Genomic DNA, 19,034 nt, shown 5'->3' with positions numbered 1-19,034 from the left:
AAGGAAGTTCCACTGTGTTCAGTGGTGTCTGTCTCCTAGTAAGCGTGTTTAGATTTGCAGCCCATGGGTGGAGGTGGTTCCTGGGAAGGCAACCATCATAAGCCAGTTGGGGTAGGAAGCTTGTGGTTATTCTTGACCTCTCTAACTTCATGCCATCCTGCCGATTACACAATACGTAGTTTGAGAGCCAGCGTGGTGTAGTGGTTAAGAGCGGGAGTCTCGTAATCTGGGGAACTGGGTTCGCGTCTCCGCTCCTCCACATGCAGCTGCTGGGTGACCCTGGGCTAGTCAACACTTCTCTGAAGTCTCTCAGCCCCACTCACCTCACAGAGTGTTTGTTGTGGGGGAGGAAGGGAAAGGAGAATGTTAGCTGCTTTGAGACTCCTTCGGGTAGTGATAAAGTGGGATATCAAATCCAAATCCATTTAAGCCCTTATTGCCTTAAAACTTTATTAAAGTTTCATTATTATAAGCCTGCACCTTGGATTCATTTCCACACAGCTAAATACCAAGTGTATCATGCAATCAAAAACCACAAGATGGCGTCCACTTCACACATGCTACAAATATTTTCTAGCTGGGTTCTAGAACTACTTCAAGCTGACTCTAGAGCTTCTATACCTCCTGTGGAATTTGTTTTACTTTTAACAGCAGACTTCTGCCATGCAACATCCAGAATAATATGTTTAAAGTTAAAATGAAAAGAAAGAAAGATGTTAACTGATTAAGTTAATTTTATGAGAAAATTAGTTTTGGAAAACTGTTACAATGATATACACTGAAACTCAGCTAGGGGGATTTGAGGAAGTCAAGTAACAATGTTACTAAGATTGGATTAAGTATAACTAAGATCTATGTTTGTTTGTTTCAAAATTTTGAAAAATCAATTAAAAAAACTTGGGGGGAAAAACAAAAAACATCCAGCTTCTTCTAAATGTTCAGATTCAAAACATGTTTGCTACATGACATGGGGCCACTGTTAGAGAGACATGGGATTTACAAAAGCATTCAGGAGATACAGAGCAGCTAAATAGAAAAAAATGTACATTTCCCCCCTGTATTTATGTAAACTCCTACATTAATAGTGTTCTGTGTACAGAAACTGTTCTGATTTATGGTACTCATTTGTTTTTCCTGTTCCTACAATTTCACTGTTATTTGAATGAGTTGCCCTTTAAGTCCCACCTGTCACTCACCAAATCTGCTACAAAGAACAGAATTACCTCTGTCTCTTCGCCGCAGTGCTGACAAGAGTGGATGTCACTGGCCATACGCCAACCGAAGAGATGAAAGCAAGATCAGATTCTCTGTCAAAGGATGCTTTGTCCTTGAAATGGCTGTAGGTTTCACAACAATGGCATTAATCAAGATGAGAAAAATAGTTTTGCTCTGGCTGCTCATCTACTTACCTGTATATGAAAGCTGCCTTATACCAAGTCAGGCCACTAGTTGGTCAAAGTAATAGTTTTCTCTATTCCAACTACTAATGGGTCTCTAAAGTTTCAGGCAGATGTCTTCTCAGTTGTGTTAACTCCACTCTCTTTCCCCTGCTTCCCTCCTCTTGAATTGGGGAGTCTACACATGCAAAGAAGATGTTGGGAGTTATAGGCCTCATAATTAGAAAATGTCTAACAAATTAAAACACACCTGATTGCCCTTAAATAGTCAAAGAAACTGACAAAATCAATTCTGAATAATTCATCTTGCAGAGCCACTCTTCTATAACTTTCAAACCGGAGAATCGGGATGCTAGCTTCACGGAACTGAAATCTGCAGAAAAATCAATCGCCACAACTGCAGTTGGGAGTTGTGTGCAGAGTAGTCACACGACCTTAGCAGAACCAGAAGACCAAGGCATGATATGGCTAACGATTAAACCTTGCAAAAAAAAAAAAAAAAGTCATCAAGAATTGCTAGCCTGAATGCCCACATCTAACCTGGTTAGTCATTTCGGACACACTGATAGCTTGAAAGAGGCACACACAAAAGCAACTGCCTCTCAGCTCAAATGATTCCCGGTCAAAGACAACCAGATGATTAGTGATCTTCAAGGCCCAGTGACTCCAACACAAAAGTGTTCCCCTCCACTAAAATCAGAGGGCTATAAAGTATGTGAATTTGGTTGATTCATACCCTGCATTTTCTTACTGTCCTGCAAGGCATTTTGCAGCCTGCTAAGCTGCCACCTATGCTTATGCCTTTTGTTTGTGTCCTAAAAAAAGCTGCTACCTAGTTACCTGGAAGAAATTTTTACTTAGCACAGGTGACCAGCCAGCTTTTTATCAGGCACACACCAGACAAATTTAGCAGGCAGCATATTCGAAAACTGGCATCTTTTTAAAAGCACATCTTGCATGTGTTTTAAGCACCTCTGAACAACAAAAAACACATCTACTTTTAGCTCAGTTGGTAGAGCATGAGACTCTTAATTTCAGGGTCATTGGGCAAAAGATTCCTGCATTGCAGGGGGCTGGACTAGATGACCCTTGTGGTCCCTTCCACCACTGTGATTCTATTTCTCAACATTTCCCTGTTCTTTTGTAATAGCAGAATGGAACGCAGGAGAGCCCTTTCAAAGCAAAATCCCTAAAAATCAAGTAAAAATGAAAATAAAACCTGGGGGGGGGGGGATAAACAGAAGTCTCAGGACAAACACAGTACTCAGTTATTCATTAACACTTAACCTCTCATCTCCTTCAGAACCTTGAATTAGGCCAGGAGAGAGCTTTTATCAAAGGTCCAAGAATCAAAAGAGGATAGAAGCCACTGAAGGCTTCTCAACATCTGAATTTGGCACTTAATGGTGCCACCTGGTGGCCACTCTGAGCAGATACAGACATCACAAGACAGCTGTGTCCAGACACAGGACTCCACATGTCAAACAGAAATTTGTTCTGAAAAAGGTACAAATTTATTGACATTCCGGAGGAAGTGTTCATGGTGACAGCATGGTGATATTTTCCCAATTATCTACCAACTTTATATATGAATGAACAAATTAGAGCACCCAAAGTATTGGAAGTATTTTTGGCACCAGAGAAATACAAGCTATATTCAAAAAGATCAAACGTGGCATGATCTAATATGGTGCGGTGTCCACAAATCTAAAATAAACTTATGCACCAAGGCAGTATTCTTTCAAATTAACATTAAGAAGGAAACCAGCACCTCTGTGTTTAAACAGAGTAAGCCCCCAGTTTATAGTCACTGCAATTCTGGAATGCCTTGAGCCCAATTGCAACTGAATAGCTTAACTCCAATCCAATTTTGGCCTGTAGATGTTTGCCTGAGTGCTACAAATAAGGGGCGGGACGGGTGGAAGAACTTGTATAAAAGCCTTGAAAATCGTGTTGGCATTCAAAAAGACTGTACAGTGGTACCTTTATACTCGAACGGTTTGGCTCCCGAAGAAATTGTGAATGTTCCAGTTTGTAAACATTTTTCGGAAGCCGAACGTCTGATGCGGCTTCCGATTGAGTGCAGGAAGCTCCTGCAACCAATCGGAAGCTGCACCTTGGTTTTTGAACCATTTTGGGAGTCAAACAGACTCCTGCAACAGATTAAGTTTGACAACCAAGGTACCACTGTAGTCAGAAATAATTTTCTTCCAAATGGAATACTGGTCAAAATTGACTTAAGTACCTTTTGGAATTAAGCTCTTCAATTAGTGTCAGGGTTAATTGCATCTTGATACATTTGCTATTCTTATTACATTTCTCTTACTGGATTGGCTGAGCCTTTTATCACATGGCTCAGCCTACTGCCAGATGTTCTAAACTACAACTTCCAACAGCCACAGCCAGCACGCCCAATGTTCTGAAAGTGATGAGTTGTGGCCCAAAACATCTGGTGGGCACCAGGTTGAGAAAGGCTGGAGTAAGTGAACTGGCCCACCATTAGTCTATGGAAACCCTAAATCTGTTAATTCAATAGACGAGTTTATTCCCACTTCAGCTGGGCATTCAACCACCAGCAGTGAAACCAACTTACATAAAAACACTCATTGCATGCATCAAACCTGTGCTTTCCAGAATCTGCTTTGGCACCACAGCTGACACTCTGAGATTGCCACTTTCAAGAAGGGGTATCATTTATTTTCATTAATGAAAATATTCCAAAGGTAGAAACTCCTAGAAAGTTAAGTCTTGTTTCTTACAGCCAACGAAACATTCACCTTGTTGACTCCTCCAAAATAGCTGACGGCAGAATTCCAACTGCAACAGCTCTTCCCCTCTCATCCTTTGAGTAATGTTCGTAATACTGAAGGTAAACACACAGGTGCTTGTTTTAAACTTTAAACAGACAACTGTTTGAAAAAACCCAACTGCTTGAAAGCAGACAAGGCACAATATACCAACTCCAGATCTAAAAAAAGCAATCCACTGATGTTAAGCATTAACGTTGCTGTTACTGAACAAATGCCTCTCATTAATAAGTAAACTGGTCCCTTGATTTGAAACCCAGAAAGGCCACCCTATTTTCTCCTTCCTAAACTTCCCACCAATTCTCCTCTACAGTCAAATTAACTTATCAGAGCTCTTCCTTTGGTTTGGTTGCATGGTTGTCGTCTTTGAGGGGTCCATGTTTCTTTTCAGTATCTTTTTTCTTTTTGGATTTTTCGGGCTTGGTCTCATTTTTCCCTTTTTCGCTTTCCTTGGCTCCTTTACCAGGGTACACCTGACCTTCCAGTGTTACGTCCGCACACCTCTCCTGTTTTATCAGAAAGTCTTTGATCTCCCACGCATAGCCTCCGTCCCGCAGCATAAAGATGGCACGATTTGAACCGACGATAAACCTAGGTTTTAAAAGGGCATTCAATTAGTGCCCAGCCTTTGAAGTATTGAAAATTTACATTTCAGGTAGGGAAGAGCCTCTGCCCCACCCTTTGCAAAAAAAAAGGAATGATAAATAACCCCAAGGATTAAGTGGCATGTTGCATTTCTTAAAAGCAAGAGGTGTTTGTCTCAGAATGGGGGGAAAAACAAAACTTGCACTGCAGGATTTATTACCTTCATAAGTAAGAATATTATAATTAACTACCTTGTGAAAATACAGCCTACTGCATTTCTTATTCAAATTTATGGTGGAGGGGAGACACACAGATGCAGCTGAATGTTATTGCCTAGCAAGAGAATCTGTCCCTGAACTGTGATATGGCCCTTTGCTTTGATGGAGGACAGAGTAGGGTATGTGCAGAAACTATCTTACTGTAGAAAGGTAAAGTTTGCATTTGTTTCTCTGCCTCTTTTTGCCTCTGGCCCAGCCCACGATCAGCATGTGCACTCTGGATGTTGCCCAAAAGGGAATGCGGTCACTGGATTGAAAAAGGATCTACCATCCCTGCTAGAAGAGATGGATCTCAGCTTTATTTTAGATGTAATGGAAAAATGCAAAATATCTGGCTAACAAATGCTTAGGGGTTTAAAAAAAAAAGCCTCTGCGTATGCTAATGTTAAAATGTTGGCTTATATATTAAGATTTCATAGGAATCTATCCTGGTAGTTAAACAGCTCCATGTTGTCAAAGCTGGATAACTGGGTAGGATACAAGTGAAGTCATGTATAGTAATCCCTTCTACTTCTCTCAAGCCTATTTTTTATGAGTTACACCTATCAGGTGCAGATATTTCGTTCCATGGCTTTCTTGAGAGGAGCTGAAAACAACACAATAAAGAGCTGCTCAGTTCCACAACAATTTCTCCCCTGGAATGGTGGAAAATTCAGGACAGGCAAAAGGGAGCACTTCTTCACACAGTGAATAACTGAACAGCAGAAATCACGGCTACCAGATGTGGCGGGGGCTGCCAATTTGGACAGTTTTAAAAGGGGATTAGACAAAATTCATGGCAGCTAAGACTATAGACAGCAACCAGTCACAATGGATACATTTCTCCCTCTTATACTGGAAGTAGTATCTCTGAATATCAGCTGCTGGGGAACACAGGCAACAGAGTATGGTTGGGTTCACGTCCTGCTTGCTGGCTTCACACAGGCATATGGTTGGCCACTGAGGGAAATAGGTTTCTGGACTAGACAGGGCTTTGATCCAAGGAAGGGTGGCTTTTTTTACTTCATTTCTTCAAATTCCAATGGGGGCGGGGGGGAAAGACACACAGACATATGTGCATCCAAAGGGGCAAACGGTGTGAGAAGAATACTACCTATAAATAGCCACAAGCATCCATTTTCACAGCCCAGTGGCAAATTGTAACAGGTTTTAAAGTCGGCTACGCTTTTCCAAACTAATCCAAGTATGTTTCTACGAAAGTTAAGTCCTACTATGTTCAATGGGACTTATAAGGTAGGTGTATATTAGATTGCAGCCATAAGGCATGCACTTTTAAAAAACATGCTTTAAATGGGTTCTAGATTATTTCCTTCCTCATACAGTGGTACCTCGGGTTATAGACGCTTCAGGTTACAGACTCCACTAATCCAGAAATAGTACCTCGGGTTAAGAACTTTGCTTCAGGACGAGAACAGAAATCGTGCTCCGGTGGTGCGGCAGTAGCGGGAGGCCCCATTAGCTAAAGCCGTGCTTCAGGTTAAGAACAGTTTCAGGTTAAGAATGGACCTCCAGAATGAATTAAGTTCTTAACCCGAGGTACCGCTGTATAGGAAAATATGAGGCTGTTTCAACAGTTTATTTTTACCAAATGAAAATTGCTAGATTTTTTTTTACTAATTTTTAATAAAATTCCACACTGCTTTAGACTGCACTCAGCAAGAATAAGCACTGTGCCTCTGTCTCAGGAGGGGGAAGGTTACATCAAAGGAAAAAGACAAAATAAAGCTATTATGATAACTTTATCCATCTTCCTAACTGAGCATGCCATTCTTTTGAAAACTTTCAAACAATTTTCCATACAGATCAAAATACAGGAAAGAAGGTATTAATTTAAAACATGCAGTAATTTAAGTGGTCATACATATAAACACAGCCCATACAAAATGAAAATTAAACCAGGCAAGTGAGGGCAGGTGTGCAACTCCAAGACAAAAATCTTACCTTTGTACGTCATAGTTGGCATTGAAAAGACTTCCCTGCCACAGATTAGTAATTTGCTCTGTCTCTTTTTCTGTAGGTTCTCCTGACACAGTGACAAACATCATAAGAGTCTTCCCTTTCTTGGTCATCTTCAAGATACTCTCAGGCTTGCCCGGGTCAAGTTGGGAGAAGTCTATTGGTGCAGATGGACGCTTGTGCTCAGGAAGATCTCCTTCTTCTATATCATCATCTTTCTGTGTTGGAAACAAAATACAGGAACACTTAAGAATGCATTGGAACGGGCTGTCGTATCCTGATACAACAAGGTATGTCTTAGAAAAATTAGGCTTATTGAAAGATCTCAAGTTTAGAAGACACTTTGTATGCATATGTAGAAACTGTTTGTCTAATGCAGCTTTCTACTTGCTAAAATAATAGAACACAACTTTTTTCTGTTTCAGAAACAGAAATCTGGTTTTCAATTTAGCACTCTGGATGAGTGCATGGCATTACTTTATGTGCCAAGCGGCTCACTCAACAAGCTAGTTAACAGCACCAGAGATCACGGAGGGTCTGGATGTGGGAAGCAAAATGAAATATTAATTCAGATAAGGGAGCGCTAATGAGAAAACAGATTTAAAAATAGGTATTCTACCTACATGAAACTCATAAGCAGTTTCAGACTACTCCTGGATCCAGCTTTGCATTTAGACAGGTGGGGGCAGTTAACCTGGGAAAAGGTTAACCTGCTAATCACATGTGCATTGGTTACTAAAGAAATTGGGCTGCTGCAATGCAGCCAATGTTGGGCTACCCCTGCAGAGTGTCTAAAAGCTTATTAGTGCAAAATGCAGAGCCAAATCATACGAAACTGCTGCTTTATTTTGCTATACAAAATGCACTGGTGGTTGTCACTACAAAGGCAAAGGGGGTGCTAATTACTATCGAGGTCTGCTTACAGTCCTTTAAACTCTTCAGTAGGCCTGCTTCCTGTTCCTTATTTCAGAGAACAGCTCCTAATTTAAACTTTAAAATCCATACTCTGCTCAAAGCAGCATGCATATACGAATCATAGCATTGTAGAGTTGGAAGGGACCCTGAGGATCATCTAGTCCAACCCCTTGCAATGCAGGAATAGGCAGCTGTCCCATGCGGGGATCGAACCTGCAACCTTGGCGTTATCAGCACCATGCTCCAACTGAACTATCCAGGCGCACTCTTGCGCTCTCTATATAACACACACACATATACATATATCATAAAACAAACATATGTATAACATAAAACAAAACTGAAACAGTTCAAGTTCAAGCTACTGAACTTAATGTTACTTTCATGAACCTGAAAACTGCAACTTAAGTTTCACGCATTGCAAAGACAATACACCCCAGTAAAAGTACTGGAAGTGTTCTGACTTCCATAATACTGTACCTGGTTTTCTTATAGGATCACAGTGCGGTTGCCAACCCTACTCTTCCCTAATGAAGACCAATACACTCCACACATGCTCAGAGGCAGCCTCTCCTTCAGGACTATTTCCTCACCACCCCCACATTCAATTAAACTAGTTCTAGGCTCGAACCTCACCCCCTTCAAACCAACCTCTCCCCCCTATTCCCCCTTGGCCTGTGCCCATGCCCTACTCGGAGCACACCCACTGAAATTAATGGACCGGGCACACACAAGTCACACATGCTTTCTGCTACTGCTGATTTTAATCATCTCCCGAATGCTTTTAAATGTCTTGTTTTAATCTGTCCTCTTTAAAAACAATGGGAAATGTTTTTGTTTTACATTTTAAAAAAAGCAGTTGAGAATATTTATACCCTGCTAAATGAATAAATAAAAATAACTTAAGCCTGGATAGCTCAGTTAGTTAGAACATGTATAGGGAAGCTTCTTCATGTGTAATGTTATATTATGTGTGCGTGTGTATACATACATAGTTACACATATACATATATATACATATATATACACATATATACACATATATGTTGAAAGCAGCCCAGAGTGGCTGGGGAAACCCTGTCAAATAGGCGGGGCACAAATAAATTAGTAAGTAACAATAACAATAATAATGCTGACACTCAGAGAACGCTAAAGTTGCAGGTTCGATCCCTGAATGGGATACCTGCCAATTCCTGCATTGCAGGGGTTGGACTAGATGTTCCTCAGGGTCCCTTCTAATTCTTCTAATTCTAATTTCTGTCAGTTTTCTGGGGGGGGGGCGGGGTGGACTGGGGTTGGATACAACGCTTGGCGAGCGCAACGAACCTGCACTCCAGCCCCAAATCCTTGCCAAGGAACTAGACGAGGAAGACGGTGGGGACGCCCCTCCCCCGACCCTCACCCCCATTTTGGGGTCCCCGCTGCGCCCCCTTTTCCCTCACGGACATACCTCCCACTGCTCCAGCAGCCGCGCCATGTCGGCGTCGTTGTAGTCCCGAATGTCCTTTTTCTTCTTCTTCTCCTTCTTCGCCTGCTCAGGGGACTTTTCCTTCGGCTCTTCGGCTCCGGAGGCCGCGGCCACCAAGGCACACAGCGCCAAGACCAGGCCCAGCCATCTGCAGGCCGCCGCCATCTTGTCCCGACGCGCGACGCCGCCGGCACTGGCCGGAGAAGGTTCTTCCGCCCCGATCCCGCCCACTTGCCAGTTCTGCGCATGCGTCGGGTGGGGAAGTGGGCGGGGCAGCCAGATTTGAAAGCTACAGGCGGATGAGGGTGGGCGAGTGGGAAGGTGCCGGAAGGAACGAGGGGCAGAGGGCTGTACCACTTCAGCCTGCGGGGGGAGCGGGACGAACCATGTTTTCGAAATTGAATAGAACAAAACTAACTTTCCGTTTACATTTGTTTCTGAAGGGAAAGAGGAAACCATATTTCTCTGTTGTGAAACGCCCTAGGATCTTTGGATGAAGGGCGGAATACAAATTTAATAAAAATAAAAATAAAAACAATAACAAAATATAATGATGGTGGTGGTGGTGGTGGTAATAATAATAATAATAATAATAATAATAATAATAATACAGTAATATCGTATTCCTTGCTTCCAAGACACTCAGAGAACCTGAGAACTGTAGGTGCAGAATCCAGCCAACCATGCAATCTTAATGCCTATTCTTATTATTTTAAATTTATATACTGCCTTTCCATTTCCAGAAGAAATACTATGGTGGCTATCAAACACATGAAGGCCGGCAGCAAAATAATAGGAACAAAACATTTTATACTTAACAAAGCCTAGCAATTATCTAAATTCTGTGTTTTTATTTTATTTTAATGTTGGTCTATCTAGCCCAGTACTGTATTGTCTATTCCCACCATCCCTGACTGCTGGTCCCGCTAGCTAGGGATGATGGGAGTTGTAACCCAAAAACAGCTGGAGATCCAAGTTTGGGAAACCCTGGTCTACACCGACTAACAGCAGTTTGGCAGAAAGATGGTACAGTATATGAATAAAATAACTAAGTATCTTTTCTGTTTTCTGATCTAGGTGTTTTGTGTGTGTGTGTGTGTTGTTGCTGTTTTTCCCCAGGGAGATATTGTTCTTTGCTGAGGCCAAGACAGCCAAAACCACAACAGACATCATTGAAAAAGGACAGCAACTCCCATCAACATAGCTGTCAACGTTTCCCTTTTTTAAAAGGGAAATTCCCTTATTCCGAATAGGATTCCTCGCAAGAAAAGGGAAAAGTTGACAGCTATGCCCATCAACCTCTCTACTGTAAGGATCCCAAAATTACATTGGCTTGCTATGGTTAGGATTGCTCTGTTAACTTACTTTCCCCAAAGTAGCAGATAGATATTTACTTCTGAAGAAGAAAATGTTGTTGTTGTTGTTTAGTCGTTTAGTCGTGTCCGACTCTTTGTGACCCCATGGACCAGAGCACACCAGGCACTTCTGTCCTCCACTGCCTCCCACAGTTGGGTCAAAGAAGAAGAAAATAAAAGTATGTAACTTTATTAGTGCTTTGTGCACAGAAAAGTCACCAGTTTGGTGTACAGACAAATATCATTTTACGCGCCAAATACAGGAACACAGCAGACAATGTCTGGATGCCTTTAGTCACAACGTCTTATTAGGCTGAAAAACATAAGCACTTTTCAGGGCAGTCTGCATGGATAACATGACTGATTAAAAAAAACGAGTCACCACCATGAACAGGAATTTGCAGGCGCACCCTTAAGGCCTTTTTTTTAAAAAAAAAACCAACAACAACATCAAAGGAGACTACAGTGCACAAGCACAAAATAAACGGACCCCCACCCTTCCTGAGCTGGACTATATAATTGAAGTGTTATGTCCTGCAGTGACTCTGGGTGCCTTCCGGAGTATATTAAAATGCTTTAGATTGACTTTTCACAGAGGCATTGTTTGTATTCTCCAGATCCACAGATTACCTATAATTTTTAAAGTAGCCCCTTTGCTTTCGATAGTACCATCTCCATTCACACCAGATCATGCCTTGAAATGTCAAGTTGAGCTTAATTTAGTTGCCGAAATATACATAAACATGCCATGGGAGAAGGTGTAGCTCAACGACAAGACAAGGCGCTTGCACGTTGAAGGTCCTAGGTGGAGAACCAGTGGCCCACCAGTGGACTCCAACTCCCATCAGCCCTAGCCAACGGTCAGGGATGATGAGATGATGTAATGTTTATGATTTTTTAAAAAAACTTTTACAGTTGTAAAACTTTTCTGTTTAGATGAGCCTACCTGGACATGCAATATTAGGCACATTTGTTTCCAAAACTGTTGGTTTTACCTGTATTTTCTCAATTTTATTACACCTACTTGCTTTTAAAAGTTTGCTTTTAATTGCTGTTTTTAATGGATCATAGAATAGTGGAGTTTGAAGGGACCCCATGGGTCATCTAGTCCAACCTCCTGCAACGCAGGAATCATATCTAAAAATCCCTGACAATGACCATCCGACCTCTCTAGTGAAGGAGAGTCAGCTTATACTATCTTATGTAAACCACTGAGATTTTCTTCATTAAATCTTGCTAAATAAATAACTAGAAGCAAGTAAATAAGTTATCACATCCTAGTTTGTGAGGGAAGTGGGAACGATACATGGAGCAGGGCCTAGACTATTGTGGGGACCCCTGATCTCTCCTTATCAAGCTCACCTCCGCTCATTCTTGCTTGCCTCTCAGGGATACATTAAAACACTTTTCTTGAACCATGCTTTCCATCTCCCACAGGCCTTTATGCACTCACAGCTTGTTAAATTGTGGTCTGCTAATTATCTTTTATCACACATTGTTTTGGTCATTTTATGTGGACTGTTAACATCTCTGTAAAGCCTGGGCAGCTTCCAACAACTAATGGCAGGATGCTGATACAGTGGTACCTCGGGTTACAGATGCTTCAGGTTACAGACGCTTCAGGTTACTGACACTGCTAACTCAAAAATAGTACCTCAGGTTAAGAACTTTGCTTCAGAATGAGAACAGAAATCGCGCAGCGGCAGGCCCCATAAGCTAAGTGGTACCAGTTCGAAAGCATGTCAAAGTGCAAGTAGATAAATAGGTACCACTCCTGCGGGAAGGTAAACAGCGTTTCCATGCGCTGCTCTGGTTCACCAGAAGCGGCTTAGTCATGCTGGCCACATGACTCGGAAGCTGTACGCCGGCTCCCTTGGCCAATAAAGCGAGATGAGTGCCAGAACCCCAGAGTCGGTCATGACTGGACCTGATGGTTACCTTTACCTCAGGTTAAGAACTGTTTCAGGTTAAGAATGGACCTCCAGAACGAATTAAGTTCTTAACCCGAGGTACCACTGTATATTCTTTTAAAAGTTGTTGCTGTTTAGTTATGTCTGACTCTTCGTGACCCCATGGACCAGAGCACGCCGCTTTAAAAAGTAGTAGTAGTAAAGTGTTCTCCAGCCAAGTTGGCCAACAAGAAAACCACAATCCAATCAGGTGGCAGTGCCCACAGGCTGACCCCATTAGGTTTGCACGCATGTCATTTTCTCCTCCATAAGGAAAAACCAAAAGAAATGCTTCTGTATTCGAAACGCTCCAATAAACCACTGGCAGCGCCCATCTCAGAGCTCGAAAGATGCTCGTGATTTTTCCACCACCGGTGGGAAAGAGGCAGAGACCTCGTCCTATGCCTGGTTCCTTAGAAAGCTATCCCAGATTTCAACAGGACTTCCAAGTAATGTTTGCTGACAGCTGGGAAGCTAAGGTTGCAAAAGGGGGCGGGGATAGATTATGCTCCTTTAATTAAAAATAAAATAAAATCGGGGGTGGGGGTGGGGAATCAACGGGCAGGCTGGGCTGAAAACACAGGCCAGGACCTTCCCACGTGTGAACCAACAGCCACGGCTCTCCTGCTCCAAGCGCATCTGCGTGCGTAAAAGCGCAATCGAGCCGGCGGCCACAGCAAGGGCGCCGCCGCCGCCTGTTATACCGGGCGGTGACACCGCCTCTTTCCCTTCTCCCACCCGCCCCATCTCCTGCTGGGGTGGAGCCTTCAAGGCAGCAGCGGGCGTGGAGAAGACCGCAGCGTTTAAAACGAAGGGCGGCGACAGGCCGCACAAAAGATTGCTATAGGCTTACAGGGAGGTTACAGCGGAGGCAACCGGGAGAAAGCATTAAAAAAGAGAGAGAGGAAGGGAAAAAAGGCAGCAGCAGCAGGCGCGTTGGCTCCGGCGCCCGCCCTTTCCCCAGCCATGCAGGAGCAGCCGCGCCGAGGCAGCTGATAAGAGCCCCAAGGCCGAGGCTGAAAAGAGACTTTGGGAAGTGGAAAGCTGGCGAGCGGGCGGGAAGTCCTCCTTTCGTGATCCCTCCCTCCACCCCGCAGAAGTTGGTGATTCAGCCGGGGAGGGTTGGAGAGGAGGAGGAGAAAAAGCCCAGCGAGGAAATATGGTGAGAGAGGAGGCGAAGGGAGGCCGGCTGGGTTCCCGCAGCAGCTGTTGCAAAGGCCACCCAGCGCCGCCGCCGCCGCCGCCCTTGTTCGAGGGCAGAGCCTGAAGTTCCCCGTCGAGCGGAGATCGGGTGCGCCCACGCCCCTGGAGGGCCGGCGCCGCCGCCGCTTTTCCCGGGGACGCTGGGCGTCGTGATCGGAGCGCCAAGCGGGAGAGAGGAGAGAGGTGGCGAAAAAGAAAAGCAAAAGCGGCAAGCTAAGCTGAGGGTTCCTCCCTCCCTCCCTCCTTCCTGCCTTCCCTCTCCACCAGCGGCTGGATCCGGGTGGTGTTGGGGGAGAGGAAATCGTTGCTTTCCGCCCGCCCTCCTCGCCTCGCCTTCCACGATCTGCCGTGTCCTCTTTTGCACCGGAGGCGAGGTGCGCACGAAACACTTCGGGGCCAGCCTAGCAAATCAAAGCGGCAACCCTCCTCCTCCTCCTCCTGCGCGCGGCCAGTCCCCCGGCCACAGCTCCGCCGGGCCACACCCTCTGCTGTTCTTCCTGATAGCAACGGGGAGAGGAAGAGATGCCTGCCTGCCTGCTCGGGAGCTGTTAAAGGAGCCTATGGCGTTGGCTCGCCTCTTTCCGGGCCACGGGGACAGCTTGGATTGGAAAGGAGTCAAACGGTAACAGGATCGTCGCCTATTTCAGCCCCTCTTCCCATTTATTTTCTTTTTTTAAAAAAAACCAACAACACACCATCCCACCCAAACTCTTTTCCTCATGAATTTAAACGTGCCACTGTAATTTATTCAGCTGGAAACTTTTAAAGATTTTAAATGATTGCTCCTGTTATTATTTTTGCAGCAGCTCCATTTGGATTATTTGCTAATAACGCTTCTCTCCAAAGAACGGTCCATCTGCAGATGGGGAAGGAAAGGGAACGATAATTGACCATGCCGTTGCAGAATTGAGGATCCAGTCTTCCCAAGAGTCGGGGAACCTGTCGCCTGTTTCCAAGCCTATTAGTTCACTGTGAAAGTGGAGTAGCGTCAGGCTCCCTTTGGATCGGGCTGCTCTCTGGCCGGCTCCCGCCTCTCCCTCTGGCCCGCAAAGACTTTACTTTTACTTGCGGAGATTAATGGAATGATGGTGCGGAAAAGGCAGAGAGATCCTGCCAGGCTGAGTGGGGACTCCTCCGGAGGCATCAGGAGCGGGAGGGGTGGCGGCAGCTGTGGGGTCCCGAGAGGCATGCGTGTGCCCCCCAGGCGCTATGGCTAGCGGCGGCTCTGGCAAGTCCGCTAGCGAGGCGTCCACCCCGAGCAGCGGTGCGTTGCAGCGGAAGAAGCTCATCTCCATTTGCGACCACTGCAAGAGCAAGATGCAGCTGGTGGCGGATTTGCTGCTGCTGTCCAGCGAGAGCCGGCCGGTCAATACAGATAGCCTGTCCGTCTTTGGGGAGTCCTTCGAGAAGTGCCGGGACACCATCATCGCCAGGACAAAAGGCCTCTCCATCTTGACTCACGACGTCCAAAGCCAGCTCAACATGGGACGCTTCGCGGAGGTGGGGGACATCCTGGTGGAGATGGGGGACCTGGTGGTCTCCTTGACGGAGTGCTCTGCCCACGCTGCTTACCTGGCGGCGGTGGAGACCCCGGGGGCTCAGCCAGCATCGCCCGGCCTGGTGGATCGCTACAAGGTGACCCGGTGCAAACATGAGGTGGAGCATGGCTGTGGGATCTTGAAGACCACCCCTTTGGCTGACATGAGCCCTCAGCTCCTGCTGGAGGTTTCCCAGAACATGTCCAAGAATCTGAAATTCCTGACGGACGCCTGTGTCCTGGCCAGTGAGAAATCCAAGGATAAGTTTGCCAAGGAGCAGTTCAAGCTGAGCGTCAAGTGCATGAGCACCAGCGGCTCGGCCCTATTGGCCTGCGTCAAGGAGGTCAAGACTTCGCCCAGTGAGCTGACGCGGAACCGCTGCGTCTTGTTCAGCGGGCCCTTGGTGCAGTCTGTCTGCGCGCTGGTGGGCTTTGCCACTGAGCCTCAGTTTTTGGGCAAAGCGGCCGCCATCAATCCGGAAGGTAAAGCCGTGCAGACCGCCATTTTAGGGGGCGCAATGAGTGTCGTCTCGGCTTGTGTGCTTCTTACCCAATGCCTCAGGGATATAGCCCAACACCCCGAAAGTAGCTCCAAAACAACTGAATACAGGGAACGGTTGCGGAACTCGGCTTGCGCCGTCTCGGATGGTTGCAATCTGTTATCTCAGGCACTGAGGGAAAGATCTTCGCCTCGGACTCTACCGCCAGCGAACTCAATTTCTGTGAATTAATCTTTTCAGTTTAGGTATACCTTGGTCACTGCTAACACAAATGTACTTAGGCTCCCCTCAACTGGCCCTTTGTTTTATGTATACCAAAGAATTTGTGTAGATCAGCCCAGTCTTTTGATTTTTTTAAAAAAATATTTTTTTGAATGGGGGAGGCAGCAAAAAGATTTACCTTTTAACCTATGTAGAAACAAATCAGCATTGAGTGGTTGATCATTTGGAGTGAGGTATTGTTAAAAAAAGAAGCGAGAAACCATCAAAGTTGATCCAGTTTCGCATCTTTTATAGAATACAAGGTCTACAAACAAGCGAGTGGTAATAACAGTTTTAAGGTTTTATTGAGATTGGGTGGGATAGAGAAAGGGCCTTAATTGCGCTGGGTGTGTTTAAAACTTTTTTCTTTTTCTTTGGTCTTCCAAAATTTCCCTTCTAAATTTTACTGTTCAGTTGTGCAGGAAGGAAAAAAAAGTTACCTCAGTTTTCATACAGTCTGAAAGAAGCAGAACTTTAAATGATGGATGTAGCTACCTTTTTGTTTTGTTTTTATGTTGGTTTCTGTATGGTTACTTTTGAATCAAGTGTTAGGTTAGAAGTGCATTGGCTGTGTCGAGTGGGAAAAGAGTGGAGATTGGATGTGATTTCCAAGCTGGGGGGGAAGCTACTGTGAGTGTTTTAAAACAGGGGTGGGGGAATATTACACTCTTAACAAGAAAGTGATTTGGGTTTTTTAATTATTATTTTTCAGTGTCTTTTTTAAAAAAAATCTTGCATGTACTGGAGTATTTATTTCATCTATTAAAATGTTGTTTCTCAGATGTCTTTCTATGACTCTTAATACTTGAAATAACAGTTTCCTTGTTTCGTGCTGTAGGCCTTGATCCATACGGTGGTGCGTAAGTTTGATTTAGGTGGTTCGCAATGTGGCTAAGGAGAACCCTTACCATTTGAATTCTATGGGGTTCGAATTGCAATACCTGCACTATAAAAATATAACATAAGTAATAAGAGAAGCAATGACAATACAGTTAAAAATCATACAGCATCTAGCACAGCACTTTCTTCTGGTTTTGTGCGCTTCTCTCCTCCCTCCCCACCCGCCTTGCTTAGGTGAATTTTGTTTTTTAAAAGTTGAATCGGAGAACTGGGAGGTTTTAAGAGAATATTTCAAAGTGGGGTATTGGTGGCACCGAAGGGTTCAGGTTACGCTTGACTGAAAATTGGTTTCAGGAACTATGGAATTTGCTTGTGCAAGACATAGTGATAACCACCGTGTTGGATGACTTAGACAAATACCGTATTTTTCTGTGTATAACATGCCCCCATGTATAAGACGCCCCCTATTTTTGTGACTCCTCATAAAGAAAATGGGGGGAGATTGCTTATTTTGGTGGGTTGCCCAGAGTTGTTAATTGCCTAGGGTTGTCGAAAACCGCTCACCCGCCTGAACGACGCTGCCAATAACACGCGTCACCAAAGCCAACAATCGTCTGCCCGCTCGCCGCCGGCAGCCGCCAATCGGCCACACAATTGCCGCAGCGGCAGCGGATCGACAGCAGCCCTTGCCACAGCCACCAATCTCCCGCCAAGACAACCCCACATTTTTAACATTGTTTTAGGGGGAAAACCCCTCGTCTTATACACAGAAAAGTATGGTACATGGTTGATAAGGTTAGCTGCGATTACCAGCCATAGTGACTGTTTACTACCTCAAGGGTTGAAGACAGTGGTACATTTGAGCCACAGTTTCTGGGGGACATGAATAGGGCTAGTACTGTTGTGCTTGGATCCTGCCTGTGGGTTTCCCATTGGTATCTGACTGGCTGTTGTGAAAACAGGATGCTGGTGGGTCTTTGGTCTGATCCAGCAGAGCTCTTGTGTTCTTCATTTCACTGAACTCAGTGGAGCTTACTTCAAGGTTGGCATGTATGTGATTATGCTGTTGAGAACACGCTCTACAATCCTTTCCACATTTATTGAGAAATAGGTCTTACTGTGTTCAGTGGGACTTTGGTGCTTAAAGTATGTTAGGGATTGCAACTTTGAAGGACTACTTGTTAAGGCTGCAATCCCATACCCACTGACAGAGGAGTGATCCACATTGAATTCAGACGGACGTGCTTTTGAGCAGAATTGTATAGGATTGCATTGTAAATGTGGGATCCTGTGTGCACATATAGGGAGGAAGAGCCATTGAGTTGGCATGGTGTAGTGGACAGGGTTTTGAACTTAGGTTGGGGAGATCTGTGTTTGAATCTACACTTGGCCATGAAGCTCATTAGGTGATTATGGTCTGGTTACCAACTCTCGATGTATCACACAGGGTTCTTCAGCTAAAATGAAGAGACAACCAAATAGGATGCCTTGATCTTGAGGAAAGGATAGAATATAAATGAAATCAATAATAATGGAACTTACTCTTGAGTCAACATATATAGGGACAGGCTCCGAAACTAAAACTCCCAGGCTTTAGTATCATAGTCAGTAATACATTTTGTGATTTGATTTCTTCAGGAGGTGTGCTTTGCTTAATGGTGCTGACATTGGGTCTACAGTGGTACCTCGGGTTACAGACCTTCAGGTTACAGACTCCGATAACCCAGAAATAGTACCTCGGGTTAAGAACTTTGCTTCATGATGAGAACAGAAATCGTGCTCCGGCGGCACGGCAGCAGTGGGAGGCCCCATTAGCTAAAGTGGTACCTCAGGTTAAGAACAGTTTCAGGTTAAGAATGGACCTCTGGAGCGAATTAAGTTCTTAACCAGAGGTACCACTGTATATTGCTTTTGAAATGCCAGTCTTTTTGGCCCCCTCTGTCCTGAACGTTGACTTGCCTTTTTGGCTAGTTTGGTACTGAT

General features: G+C 44.6%; 2 protein-coding genes across 2 annotated transcripts; one reads left to right on the top strand and one right to left on the bottom strand.

Moving 5' to 3' along the window:
* Nucleotides 1-2,888: 2,888 nt before the first annotated feature.
* On the bottom strand, nucleotides 2,889-9,620 carry MESD (mesoderm development LRP chaperone). The gene is made up of 3 exons (XM_083586974.1): nucleotides 9,389-9,620; nucleotides 7,009-7,241; nucleotides 2,889-4,795 (listed from the first exon to the last, which is right to left on the bottom strand). Exons 1-3 carry the CDS (start codon nucleotides 9,569-9,571, stop codon nucleotides 4,531-4,533), a joined length of 681 nt encoding a protein of 226 aa, XP_083443100.1. The 5' UTR covers nucleotides 9,572-9,620; the 3' UTR covers nucleotides 2,889-4,530.
* A 2,139-nt stretch (nucleotides 9,621-11,759) lies between these two features.
* Nucleotides 11,760-16,993, top strand: TLNRD1 (talin rod domain containing 1). The gene is made up of 2 exons (XM_083586927.1): nucleotides 11,760-14,535; nucleotides 14,717-16,993. Exon 2 carries the CDS (start codon nucleotides 15,123-15,125, stop codon nucleotides 16,179-16,181), a length of 1,059 nt encoding a protein of 352 aa, XP_083443053.1. The 5' UTR covers nucleotides 11,760-14,535; nucleotides 14,717-15,122; the 3' UTR covers nucleotides 16,182-16,993.
* Nucleotides 16,994-19,034: the final 2,041 nt, after the last annotated feature.

This window comes from Podarcis filfolensis (genome assembly GCF_964270895.1).
Source record: "Podarcis filfolensis genome assembly, chromosome: 14".
Classification (NCBI taxonomy): domain Eukaryota; kingdom Metazoa; phylum Chordata; class Lepidosauria; order Squamata; family Lacertidae; genus Podarcis; species Podarcis filfolensis.
Note: the sequence above shows the minus strand (reverse complement) of the source record. Positions and strands in the feature narration are given on the sequence as shown.

Excerpts from the sequence above, each read along its gene's own strand:
- TLNRD1 (XM_083586927.1), top strand. The coding sequence starts at position 15,123 with ATGGCTAGCGGCGGCTCTGGCAAGTCCGCTAGCGAGGCGTCCACCCCG.
- MESD (XM_083586974.1), bottom strand. The coding sequence starts at position 9,571 with ATGGCGGCGGCCTGCAGATGGCTGGGCCTGGTCTTGGCGCTGTGTGCC. Across the intron at positions 7,242-9,388 it reads GGCTGCTGGAGCAGTGGGAG|AAAGATGATGATATAGAAGA; the intron begins GTATGTCCGTGA and ends TTTCCAACACAG. Across the intron at positions 4,796-7,008 it reads GCCAACTATGACGTACAAAG|GTTTATCGTCGGTTCAAATC; the intron begins GTAAGATTTTTG and ends TTTAAAACCTAG.